The 13,433-nt window shown below is 39.0% G+C and overlaps 1 protein-coding gene across 1 annotated transcript in view; it reads right to left on the reverse strand.

Annotated features, from left to right (window-relative positions):
* The window catches only part of TTC27 (tetratricopeptide repeat domain 27), a 244,492-nt gene that overhangs the window by 81,210 nt on the left and 149,849 nt on the right, over positions 1-13,433 (reverse strand). The window contains exon 12 of the mRNA XM_044663689.1: positions 13,257-13,379. Coding sequence (XP_044519624.1) covers positions 13,257-13,379 — 123 coding nt within the window. The remainder of the gene's footprint in view (positions 1-13,256; positions 13,380-13,433) is intronic.

Below are 13,433 nucleotides of genomic sequence, written 5' to 3' on the forward strand. Positions count from 1 at the left end.
CATCCCATCGCTTCTATCCAGCAAGACTTCAATCATTGAGTAAGCTAAGTTTTGGGGACTCCATTTTGGGAGCAATCTCTTAGGCTTCATCCCCCATTACCCAACCTTGCTGAGAGACCCTTTCCGGTTTGACTTGCAATTATAGAAAAGAATAGAAATAGGAAATAGAAATAAAAACTGAAAGAGAAGAGGCGAGGGGAAATGCTTAGGAGTGGGAACCCCAAAGGTTCCTACCCAAGTAACAGACCCCATAGAAATAGAGAAAAGGGTACCCCAAATCCCTCTGCCCTTCACCCCTTTCCCCAATTCCTGAATTGTGATTAATAAAAGCCATTCATTAGTCAGACAGCATTCCAGAGTGCCTGAGAGACGAGGGGGAGGGGAATCACAGCTTGGTCTGGCTGCCTCCATCTTGGAGCCAGACCACCCGCTGTGAAGTTGACTGACCTCGGAGGAGGCTTGTGTGAGCCCCACCCTCATTCAGAATCGGATTGGGGTACCCAATTCCTCATCTTAATTGAGAAGCCTCATCCCCAACTTCTGTGGGGTGGCACAATCATCCAGGTCACCCAGTTTCAGGGTGACACTCCCTCGAAGTCTCGGCAGTGCATATTTAGCGGGAAGGGAGAGATAGAAGAGAGTCTCACCTCACAGACTTTCTCTCTCTCCCTTCTATCATAACTTTGGTGGCTGGCTCTGTTTATTCTTATATATAACAAGACTTAATTTCTAATATCATCCTTATAGCCTCTACCCAAATATTTGTACTTGTAGTAAAGGTACAGAAACAATAAAAATAATAACTACTTATATTTTTAGAGTCACATAAGAGTTCGCTTCACAATTCAGTGGGAGCACAAGTATTTTCATGACCATCGCACAGAGAAATAGAAATACATATATTTGCGTACACACACACACACACACACACACTCACTCTCTCTCTCTCTCTCTCTCTCTCTCTCTCTCTCTCTCTCTCTCTCTCTCTCTCTCTCTCTATCTCTCTCTCTCTCTCTCTCTCTCTCTCTATCTCTCTCTCTCTATTATATGTGCCTGATGTTATGAGGAGTTGAAGTTGAATGAGTGTGGAAGATCCCTAAGTGTAACTAACACACAAGTTGTGGTAGTGAAACACAAGGGACTCCACAGGAATATTTGTAGTGAATCTACTACACCCAACTTCAGTATAACAGTGTCCCAGAACAGACAGTCAAACAAAGTATCTGTGGTTAAGAACACACAGCTGCTTCTAACTGTCTATCCTGGCTCAATATGAATAATGCTAGTTGACTACGATTTAAACCTTTTACAGTTGAAAGGAATCTGTTCACTAATCCCTAAGATAAAGATGACATTCACTTTAGGTAAGTTTAAAGATTTAATGACAACAGGTTTAGGGAGGGAGCAGGGAAATGATGGGAAGAGGGGTATAGGAGATCCTTGGCCTAAGCTATTGATGACAAAATGGTATATGAATTGAGGGTAATCAGGGTATTAAAGCTTGTTAGTTGTTGGCAGTTAGTTTGCCAGTTTCCAGCCTGGCAGAACCAAATTGCTTCAATCTGAATCAGGTTATTTGATGGTAAATGATGATGCCTCTTCTCAATGAGTGAACTAGAATTAGGATGTTATGGAAGTGATTAGTGCTAGTTGCTGGTATCTCAAGTTGACCTTCAGCCTACCCAAGCCCAACTAAGACCTCCTACCAATCCCTCTCTCAAAACTGAGATCTCTGTCTTAGTTCAAATCCTCCTTTTATACCTCTTCCATCAACTGAATTTGCACCTGCTGGGCTCAGCCTCGCTCAGCTCATTCCAAGTTCTAAACAGCTGTCAATCATTTCGATTTTCATATTGCATTGCAAAATGTTACAGCACACACACATACACGCACAATACACACAAACACACAATACACACACAGCTCCTCTCCAAAGGAATCCTATTCCACAGGCATTCATTAAGCATCTCCTTTGGCAAAAGGTAGTAACAAAAAAGAATCATTGACTGGCCCCGAGGAGCTACTATTCTATTGGGGCAATACAACACAAATATGCCTGAGTAAATACAGAATAACTGGAGGAGGGAGCAAATAATAACTGCAGCTAGCAGTAAAGTTTTCCTGGGAGCAGAAGGCACCCGAGATAAGCCTTGAAAGAAGATAAGGATTCAGAGGGACAATGAGAAGGAGCAATTGTATTCCAAGCCTGGGAGGATAGTTTGTAAGAACACACAAAGTGTAGAACAGAAAAAGAGAATGATAAGTGAACATTTTAGATCTCATTTTTCATTTTATTTATTATTTAGAGCTTAAAAGATTTTTAGATCTTTTCTCTTTAAATATAAAATAAATTCAGTCTGTAGCTGTCAAAAAAAAAAAAATAAAAAAGAATACCCAAAAGGTACCAAAAAGAGATCTGTATTATGTTTTGTTTTATTGTATTGGGCTGTGAGGTGTGTGGGGTGGGATGTGCTGCTATGTTAGGCTGTATTACACCTCACACTTCAGACTCCTCACTTTTCCAAGTCCTGTTGCCACCACTGTAGGTTCTCACTGTCTACTACTGCCTGTTGGGACTACAGGCCCAGGGGAAGCAACCCTTTCAAATCAGTTTTATTCACTTTCAATGAAAAGCATTATTTTAAAACATGAAAATGATAGGAAATTTATAAAAATGGGACGAATAAGTGTTAGCATAAAAAAGTCTTTCCACAAAACCCATTGCCTCCCCTTCCAAACTTTATTAAATTTTATCTTATCTATGAAACATTCCTAGCTCCCATCCCACTTGGCTTCACTCACTCTGAGAACTAAAAGCCAAAATGTAATCACAGATTCAGATACAGATTTTTAAAATCAACTTGCCCAAGAAAGTTTTTGCATGTCAACAACTTAGAGCCAACTCATGACCCAAATTAAATATGTCCGTGCACCTGCCCCAATGCACTTCCCCCTAGAATCCACAAGACCCTCCTCATTGAAAACCACTTACCCAAGGGGGCAGCTGGGTGGCTCAGTGGCCTGAGATGCAAGCCAGGAAGTCCTGGGTTCAAAAGTGGCCTCAGACACTTCCCAGCTGTGTGACCCTGGACAAGTCACTTAACTCCCATTGCCTAGCTTTTAGCATTTTTCTGCCTTGGAACCAATACTTAGTATTGATTCTAAGACAGAAGGTCAGGGTTTTAAAAACAAAACAAAACAAAAACTTACCCACAAAGAGACAGCATAAATCTAGAGCCACATGTTCTCCACAGGGCCAAATTGGGAATCATTTTGGCTCTCAGCATGGGCCTAAATATTTCACAGGAATGTGGACCTCTATACAAAGACCCCAAAGCATAGCTGGAATAATACTATCCGCTATTTAACTGTTTTGTTAGTTTGTATTCCTGGCTTGGTCCTTTTGTACTGCACATGCTATCTGTCCCTCCAGAGGCTTACATTTTATTCATAAAAAGAGAATATCTTGTGATAATTAGGTTAAGTCTACACTGCCCACCTTTAATCACCAAAGGTGAGAACACCTCTAATTCTGGGAGGTCCTAACCCACATGTGCTAGAGTGAGTAACGAATCAGAACCAACGGACGACCCCCTATGCTTTCTATGAGAAAGCATATATTGTGATTTGACAGGCAGGCTAGGGGAAGGGACTGGAAGTGACCCCTTTAAAAGAGAGAGTTGAGTGAGTGAGGCTGCTTCTGGTTTGGTGAAGGGGACCTGAGGGAGCATTGCTAGTTCGTGACTGAGACTGTTCCACATGGTGAGTTTAAAGACTGAATCTTCCTGAACTTCTATTAAGAAACTTCCTTTTATAGACTATGTGAATGGAGTTTGCTCCATTCACCTCTGGGCCTCAGGCCCTTAAACCCTCGGCTGAGGGTTAAAATCTACCTGGATTAATTAGTTAGATAGATTCTTATTTTATTCCTCTCTCTCTTCTCTCATGTAAATAAATTTCCATTTTGATTTGAGATTATTCATAATTGAGGATTGATAATAGTTCAATCCTCTGGTGACCATCTTTAATATACTGAAGCCATAAAACCCCTTTTTCTCCCTTACAATCTGCAAATCAAAAATTAATTTAGGAAACTTAGATGGTTTCAAATTCTCTCAAAGAGCAAACCCTACTCTCTCTCTTTGACTATTTTACTTTGATTTTGGGGTACGGGAGGGAGGAGAAGGGAAGTCCCATACAAAGGTGAAGAGGAAGGCTGCAGTTCTGCAGCTACAGGCTATTAACCAAAGCTGAGGCAAGGTATTTCACTAGTGGCCAAAGGAGCTGTGGGGTGTGAAGAATGTTGAGCCCTGAGAGGTGGCTGGTAGAGAAGCAGAAAAAAATGAGGAGGCCCTCCTTAAGGTAATATGTCCTATTTTAATTTTTTTCAATGTTCCTAAACCCCAATATACGTGTTGGGATAAATTAATTCATTCCCCTTGAAATACTGACACCTCTCCCTCTTGCCAAAAGAATGATCTTTCCCAAGGGCAGCATTCACATGCAATATGTTTCCTCCATCTCCCAGTCACAGTCCACTCCCGGTTTATGCCACCTACTTTCCAAACAACTCTCTTCTCTCTACTTACACATTCATTTTCAATTAGTGGCCTTCAAAAAGTACATATTTCATGGAACGGTGTTTTTCCCCTATTAGAAATATTACCCCTAAAATGTGCCTTTTACATTGGCTGATTGCACTAACGTAAAGGCCTATGCAGAGCTTCTGCCAAGTCTCAGGTGTGAGTGGCGGGAAATCTTCAGAGCATGTAAAAGATATATCATTCCTGACTACATGCTGCTACTTACCAAAGAGCAAATACAAAAGTATTCTTTTTCTTTTTTGAGTCTGAAAAAAGGTTACTGAGCTAAAACTCTATTCATTAAGATAAAAAACTGAATATGCCTTCAATGTCTCTGGAGCTCATATGCAGAAAATTTATCGGGTTTTTAAGTCTTAGTACTGCCTACACCCCAAACTAGACTGTTTTCGCAATAAATTTTTGGCAACTTGTCTCATGACTCTAATTTTTGTTCTTAGTTCACTTTTAGGGAGATGAGTAAACACTGGTGATGGATCTCAGTATAAAATTAGGTACATTAAAAGCCTAAGGAGGATCTGCAGATAGAGAGAATGCACTAAATGATATCTGACTAAGAAAATCTCATTCAATACTTGGCCAGATCTGTGACTTCACTAGTGAGATTACTCCCTCCATCAACAAAAAGTACAATGCCACTCATTTTGTAAACTTGTCACAAAGTATGAACTTAGAGAAGAAAAGTAAACAATGGACCCCATTGCTTTTAAGAGGTGAGTTTCTATGGGCTGGAACAGTATGCACTGTCAGACTCCAGTGATGCACTGGATAGTTTTGCTGCACTGCTTATTTCCCCCTTTTTCCTTCGTGGTGACAAGATTCAATGGGTAGGGTAGGAAGGCATCTTAAAAATGAAGGTGATGTAAAAACATATGGTATCAATAAATATTTAATTTTTTTAAAAATCTGAGTAAAAAATTAATCAGTGTGGAAGCAAACCTTTTGGTAATGAACCTCTTTGTAGTTAACTAGGTTGGTCTTCTGAGGACAACCACATGATCCATTGCCAGATTTTCTAACTTAGAATCACAACAACATGCATTTAGGGCTGTGAAAGAGATTTCAGATGCTACCTCATCACTGAATAGATGAAAAACTAAAAAACAAAAACAAAAACAAAAAAAAACCCAGAGAGATATTGTAACTTGCTCAAGGTAACCTAGGTAGTAAATGACAGAATTAGAATTTGAATCCAGAACACCTGACTCCAGATGCAAAATATTTTCTACTTTACCATCCTGCTTGACAGGAACTGCTAGAGTTCATTTTCCATTGACATATAGTAATTCAAAGACCAAGGTTTACATCCATACTACAAAGAAATTAGAACACTAGTGAAGGCTGCTGCTTATTAATTTCTCCAAAGCTATATCCTCTCCTTGAAGGAATGATTCCTCTGCACTCCTTTGTTCTATTAAGATGGGAAATAACAGCATGAAACCACTCCAGGCTTCCTGATCTTGCTTGAGGGCCAAAGAGGCATGTAAAAGGTGTGAGAATGGATTTGGCTGAGATTGTATTCTCACAAGGAGAAAGGATGGACTCAACATTTTCTTTGAAGTGAAAAAAGTCTTCTTGGCAACTAACTCTAGTTTCTCAAAAAACAAAATTTTGACTGTTCTTATCAATTGCCACCAAAAGGTGCCTATGGAGGTGAATGACCATAGGTAGTTCATGATGGGATTAGCCACTGTAGGATTACAAGAATCAACTGAAATTCTCGGGAAGAAGCTAGGTCCATATTGCACCAAGGTCCTTTACTTGAGAAGGTTTAAGACTTTGGGCACAGAATATTGTCTAGACTCTCAGATGAGGTCCCTATGTCAGTTCTGCTTAACTGCTTTTCCTTGTTACAAGGAGAAATTCACTGAGTGCATGGGGGGGGGGGGGCAGAAAGAGAGAGAAGAATATCTTAAAATGAATAATGTAAATGTATAATAAAACTTTTTTAAGGAGTTTAGTTTTAATCAATAATGGCTTTTGGGTTAGTTTTATTTTGTTTATGTGTTTTAATACAGTTGAGTGCAAAGGACCAGATCGATGCTTACAGATCTCTGAGATGGAAGAAAGTCCTTCTGAAGATTTGCCCTACCCCCCCAATAAATAGGTCAAAACTTTAGGGAAGGAGGAGGAAGCCTGTCTCCTTTTAACAGAAGGAAATAGAATCTGCTGGCCAGATGGAAAGGGCTCTTTTGTAAAAAATTGACTACAGAGTCAATGCCAAAGGAAGCAAAGAACTGTTGGTGTTGTCTGATCTCCTTAAGCCTTTCTAGGAGAAAACAAAGCTGTCCTCACGGCTAGAACACAGAGCTAGAGCTCTGTCAGGGGATGATTTCTTGATTTATGTAGGCTTACACATATGACTTGAACATGAAGTTGGAAAAAAAGGTAAAGAGAAATTGCTATTTCCCTGGAATAATCTAGTAACAACAGAAAGTGTGACTATGAGTCTACAGTTTATTGTCCATTTTGACCATAATGACCTCTACTGGAGGAAGAGTCTTAAAGAGAAAGATCCGTAAAGGTCAGGATCATATTAGTGATTGAAAGATGAGGAAGTTCAATAGTTCCTGTAAAAAAATGAGAAATTGAGGAGTTTGTAATTGAAAGTTTCTTGCCATGGACCTGTATTTTTAAAAACCAAGTCAAATCTTAAGATCAGATGGTACAAGGATATTTTGAACCTAATTATATTACTTTCTTTGATTGTAATAGGGTTGACACCTTTTAACACAACAGATTGAAATTGTTTCTATTTACAAGGACAGAACTTTCTGACCACTTCTAAGGCCTTAGACTGTCAGGGAGAGGGTAGAGATTAAGAGTAAATTGTCAATCTGAATGGTGGGAATTTGAAACACAGAACAGAGAATAAGAACTTTTAGAGCTGCAAAGTACCTTAGGGATCACCTAGTCTTTCCTCTCTTGTTTATAGTACAGCAAATTGAGGCCCTAGGGTTATGTGATTGACTTACAGTCACATAATCAAAAAAGTGGGAGAACCAGAATTTGAACCCCCATCTTTTAACTCCAGGTCCAATGTTCTTTCCATTACATCATCCTAATTACTTGTGCTGAAATGTTCCCTTTGTCTGGAAGCACAATGGAACAGAGGAAAGTTCTAGAGTTCTAGAACCTGGATTCAATTCGTGGTTCTGTCACTTGCACCCTGAATGATATTAGGCACTTACTTCCTTGGGGATCACCTTCCTCCCCTGTGAAATGAGAGTTTTACTAGATGGCCCCTGAGGTCCTTTCCAGCTCTAGAGGAATTATATACATATATACATACATACATGCATACATATATATTTATATAAACACTAGAATTTTGCCTGGACCTCATGAATTAGATAGAGGAGAGGGAAGCAGACCACTTCAGAACCTAAGACTGTTACTAACCACCTCTATAACTTTAAGTTAGTCATTTAACATCTCAGAGTCTCAAAGTCTTCTCCCTCATTACTGCAATATCTACCTACTTGGCCACTCTGTCTCTAATTTCACCCCTCTCCAATCTATCTGTCAAACTGACTTTTTTTACAGGATGTCTCACTATGTCACTGCCCTGGGTGAGAAACTTTAGAGCGACCTATGAACTCTAGGATAAAGTAGAAACAGCTATTACTGGCATTTGAAGCCCTTCACACGCTGGATCCAGCCTATTTTTTCATACTTATCAAACTTTAGATCCAAACAAATCAGTCTACTTGATGGTTATAGACTCAAGCATCCCACCTCCAGACACTGTACTTGTGTACTAGCCATTCCCCATGCCCAGAATGCACTCCCTCTTCACCTCTGCTTCTCCAAATCCCCAGGTCCCTTCAAAGCTAAGCTCAAGTGCTGCCTCCTACATGAAACCCCACCTGATCCCTTCTGTTGTTAGTGCTATCTTCCCTGCCCCTCACCAAATTACTTTATATTACTTTGTATATATTTTGTCTTGACTTATACACATATGTGTTGTTTTCCCTCAGTGAAATATAAGTTACTTGAGGGCAAGGATTATTTGCAAAAAAGACAAAAGTCTTTTCATCCCCATCAAGTATGGTGCCCTGCACACTGAAAACAATAATAGCATATTGAACAAATGAAACTCCTTTCCTTGGACTAAGGTTGCTAAGGTCCACTCCTCAACCAAATCCTTTGAGGAAGAGTGTATTATAGAAAACTGCTTTCTGAGAAGAGTATTTAAGGCAAGAATAGCATAGTTTGTAGCTAGCTTAGAAGTGAAGGGTTCCATCTCTAGCAACTGTTGTTTCCAGGAGATACTGTTTTATGGTCCATGGACCATGTGATGAATCAACAGCTTGATGGAATAAGAATCCTACCATCTGGCTATCCAACTCTGATAAGGAAAATTGCTAATTGCTGCCCCTATGTCAGATCTATATGTCCTAAGTAATGAGGAGGAAATGTACAGGTGCTCCCTTCCTTGTTGATATTGACAGAGAAGAGGAAAAACTAGAGGTCCCATACTGATGTCCCTAGCATAGGGAAGCAGGATACACATCCTCCCCAGCAAGTCACTCGATTAGGGACACTGTGATGAAGCTAAAAGTCTTGGAAAGACTCCAAGCAGTGAGAGAACAACTCTCTCTTCTAACAGCTGCCAGACATAATCCTTTCATCTTTGGAAAGAGGCAGGCTCTTCCTGAACTGAATTCTTGCTGTATGAGCAACAACTGAAAGGTGAAAAGTGCAAGGTACCCAGGCCCCTTCACCTCACCCCACATAGTCACTCTCAATCACAGCTCTTTTTGAGTGGTAGGTTCTAGCACTAATCTTTGCCCTGGTAAGTGAAATGTCCACTCAAAGCATAATTCATTTAGGTGCCTTACAAAAGTCTGCTCTGGCCTGGTTTTTGAAGGACAAACTGCCAACACAAATATTCAAGGTCCAAAACATATCATAATAATTAGAAATGTTGTTTTGGGCAGGCTGTTAATTTGATCAGTTAACAAATTACTTTCTCTTTTGGCATTATAAAGTAATATAGTATTTCCTACCTTTTGGCCCATTTTTCCAATTTGAAGAAAACACAATTAGCTTAAAACTTACAAGTTTAATACAAGTTTTAAAACCTATTAAGCAGTTGACCAACCTGAGAGAGAAAAATATCCCAATGCTTTCAACACTCATAGCCCTGGATACTTAAATCTGAATGTTCTCCCTTCCCCCATTTTTATTCATTAGGAAAAGATGAAATTTGAAGAGAGGGATTCTCACAATCTCCAATTTGTTGCCTTCTCTGTTAGTATGACTAGAGCCAGAGCTAGAGAGGTAATGTTTTCCCTCACTGTCATCAAATTTCTGGTAAGACATACTAGGCAGGCATGAAGATAGTACCTCCCAAATCACTTCAGCCTTCTTAAAACTCACCCCTATCAATACGTTCAAATATATTCATTCTCTCTTTCTTTAATGCAATGACTCTGGTCTCCTTACATTACTTCCACAAGACACTTCATTTCTCGATTGCAGGTATTTTTCACTAGTTATTCCCCCATTCCAGGAATGTCTCCTTCATCTCCACTTCAATATTTTCTAGCATTCAAGTCCAAACTAAAGTCCTACTTTCTACAGGAAGTCTTTCCTAAGCCCTTTTAATTCTAGTGCTTTCATTCTGTGGAATACTTCCTATCTGTCTGTTGTGTGGCTTGTTTGTACATAATTGTTCCACATGCTATCTCCCCCTCCAGACTGTGAACTCCTCTAGGGCAGAGACAGTCTTTTGTCTTTCTTTGTATACCCAGCCTTAGCACAGTGGTAGGCACACAGCAGGCACTTAATAACTGTTTAATGATCACCAAAAAAAAAAAAAAAAAAAAAAAAAAAAAACCTGTGCATTTGTAAAACACATGCTTTACTGACACATTAATATAATTTACTTTTTAGAAGGTGGTTTTCAATATTTTTAAAAGTCAAGTGGGGAGGGTAGAGGGAGAGAAAGGAAAGGGAAGATACCAGGATATATAGTAAAACTCTTCCCTAAGCAGAAAGAGAGTAGGGAAAATTGGATCCATTCAATTCAAAAAACATTTATAAAGCCCCACTATGTCCAAAGAACTGTACAAAAATGAATATTCAAAATTTGTTGCTTCAATGTCAAATGACTGCATAATGGGAAGAGGGAAATTATCTTATGTTTTTAACTCAACAATTCCAGGTGTTTTTTCAAGTTCATATTTTTACATTATTTACCTAAAATGCTAACTGAGACTTTTACACAGTTAATCTTTGACCAACCAAGGTGGGTAGTCTACTTAGGCAAAAAAGCATGTGTGGTATAGTGAAGGAAATCTAGTTGAGAATCAGATCTAGATTCAATAAGTACCACTGGACAAGTCATTTAACTGCTCTAAGACTCAATTTCTTCATCATTAAAATAAGGGTCCCTTTTTAAATCTAAAATTATATGATTCTATAGTACCTCAGAGCAAATTTTAAAATCTAGATTGTCTTCTCTATGATACATCACTCGCCTTAAACAACTGCCTGGGTAAAAAAAACAAAAACAAAAACAAAAACAAAAAAACCTGGTATATCCAGGTAATACAAATGGATTTTGCTATTAAAGAACACATGTAATAACTTAAGAAGATATAAACATATGCCCATTTCAAAGAAAAGTTATTTTTCATTATTTAGTAATTTAGGTTATTTGTGCTATTACTTTCTTGCTTTAAAATAGTCAAGAAAGAGTTTTTTATAAAGTAGACATAAATGGCTGAATAAGTGGACTTCTTCCAACCTCTCTGCTGAAAGCCTTGCTATACTTCACGGAAAAAAAAAAAAATGAGACCATTCCCAGATAGCTCCCTGCCCTACCCTGTTCATCTCAAATATTCCAGTGGTTTCTTTCTTTTTTTTTTTTTTTTTAAATCCTTACCTTCCGTATTGGAGTCAATATTGTGTATTGGCAGTGGTAAGTGCTAGGCAATGGGGGTCAAGTGACTTGCCCAGGGTCATACAGCTGGGAAGTGTCTGAGGCCAGATTTGAACCTAGGGCTTCCCATCTCTAGGCCTGGCTCTCAATCCACTGAGCTACCCAGATGCCTGACCCCCCAACAGTGGTTTCTGCCACCATCTCTACCTTCACCAGTGCCCCAGGAGCTATTACAGATGGTTCTTCCCCTTGCCAAGGCAAACTCCTCTATACATACACATCTCTTAATTCTATCCCATCTTCTGTAGAAGATTGCCCCTTGCCAAGGCAAACTCCTCTATACATACACATCTCTTAATTCTATCCCATCTTCTGTAGAAGATTGCCCCTTCTATCAACCCCATTCCCACTAACCTTTCATTTCTCCCTTCTTCAATGCCTATAAACATTCCTAGGTCTCCTTTATCCTTTAAAAAAAAAAAAACATCTCCTGCTTGACCTACCCACCCTTGCTATTGTTCTGGTTCTCCCCTTCCCATGGTGACCAAACTCCTTTAGAAGACCCTCCAAAATAAGTGCCTCCACTCCCTTTCAATTAACTACTTCTTTGGGATTCTTCATTCAATTGAAAGTTCTCAGTCCAAAGTTATTAAAGATCTCTCAATTGCCAAGTCTCATGATTTTTAATTCTTATCCTCCTTAAGGATAAGATAGGAAAAGCAGCCTTTACCACTGTCATTCATCCTCTTCTCCTTAACATTCTCTTTTTTTTTCCAGGCATCCCTAGACAATGCTCTTCCTCCTATTTGTCTGATTGTTTCTCTGTCTTCTTTTGCTGATTTTTATCTACCTTGTATCACCAAAGGAATGGGACAGGACCTGGTTCTGATCTCTATTCTCTTCTCTATCTTATTTCACTTAGTACTTAGCACAAAGTAAATAGTAGTTGATTCTCTATTATATTATGTTTCCTATATCTACAATAACATTTTATCCACTTTAAATTTCAATTCACAATGACATTTGATTTCAATACTTAGTTGGATAGTTATCATTTGACACCCCTATTATTCTTTTAAGTTGTGTTCATTTAGGAGGAAAAAAGCCCAACACTAGCAACAAATAGAAATATTGCAACATTTTCCTTATTACACAATATAAGGGTGGAATCCAATATGCATTACATATCTGACAATTCTTCCTCCCCAAGAGGGACAGTCACACCCTTTGGACCTTCCTGAATAGAGCTCCCCAGCTGTTCTCCTTCTTAGTTACCTCCCTTCTGTCCCACAGCTGACTACACAACAGGGAACCTACAGACAGGAAAAAGGAATTTTTGAATTTTTTGCATTTTGCATTTGAAGTTTCTGTTTGTTGATCTACATAAAATTAATGGAAGAACAGTTGGAAAGGAAAATAAAATAAAATGTGATAGGTTCTAATAGTTTACTGTTCTTCCTGAAACTTCTGAGATTTCTCTCTCTCTCTCTCTCTCTCTCTCTCTCTCTCTCTCTCTCTCTCTCTCTCTCTCTCTCTCTCTCACACACACACACACACACACACACACAAACAAATACAAATGGAATGAAACAGACATATCATACAAGAAAACAAAGTCTGGAAGAAGATATTGAATGAAGCACTGAAAAATATGATGAACAGTTGTGAAGGGCATGAAGAAAAAGACTGGAAACAGTAACTTATTCAGAAGATGCGCAATAAAAGAAGCATCACACCCATACGTGTGGGTTTTGGTTACATACCTTCCCATGATGTCCAGCTCGCTCATGACAAATGACCACATCTTCCCACATTTCTAGTTTCTCAAAGATCTGAAGGGCCGAACTAGTGCATCCCAATTCAAAAAGCAAACTTGCAAGCTGGCGCTAGAAAAAGCAAATTATATGTCAGTATTTCTTTTTCTTTTTTTTTTTTTTTTT

The sequence above is a fragment of the Gracilinanus agilis genome, chromosome 2, assembly GCF_016433145.1.
Source record: "Gracilinanus agilis isolate LMUSP501 chromosome 2, AgileGrace, whole genome shotgun sequence".
Lineage (NCBI taxonomy): Eukaryota > Metazoa > Chordata > Mammalia > Didelphimorphia > Didelphidae > Gracilinanus > Gracilinanus agilis.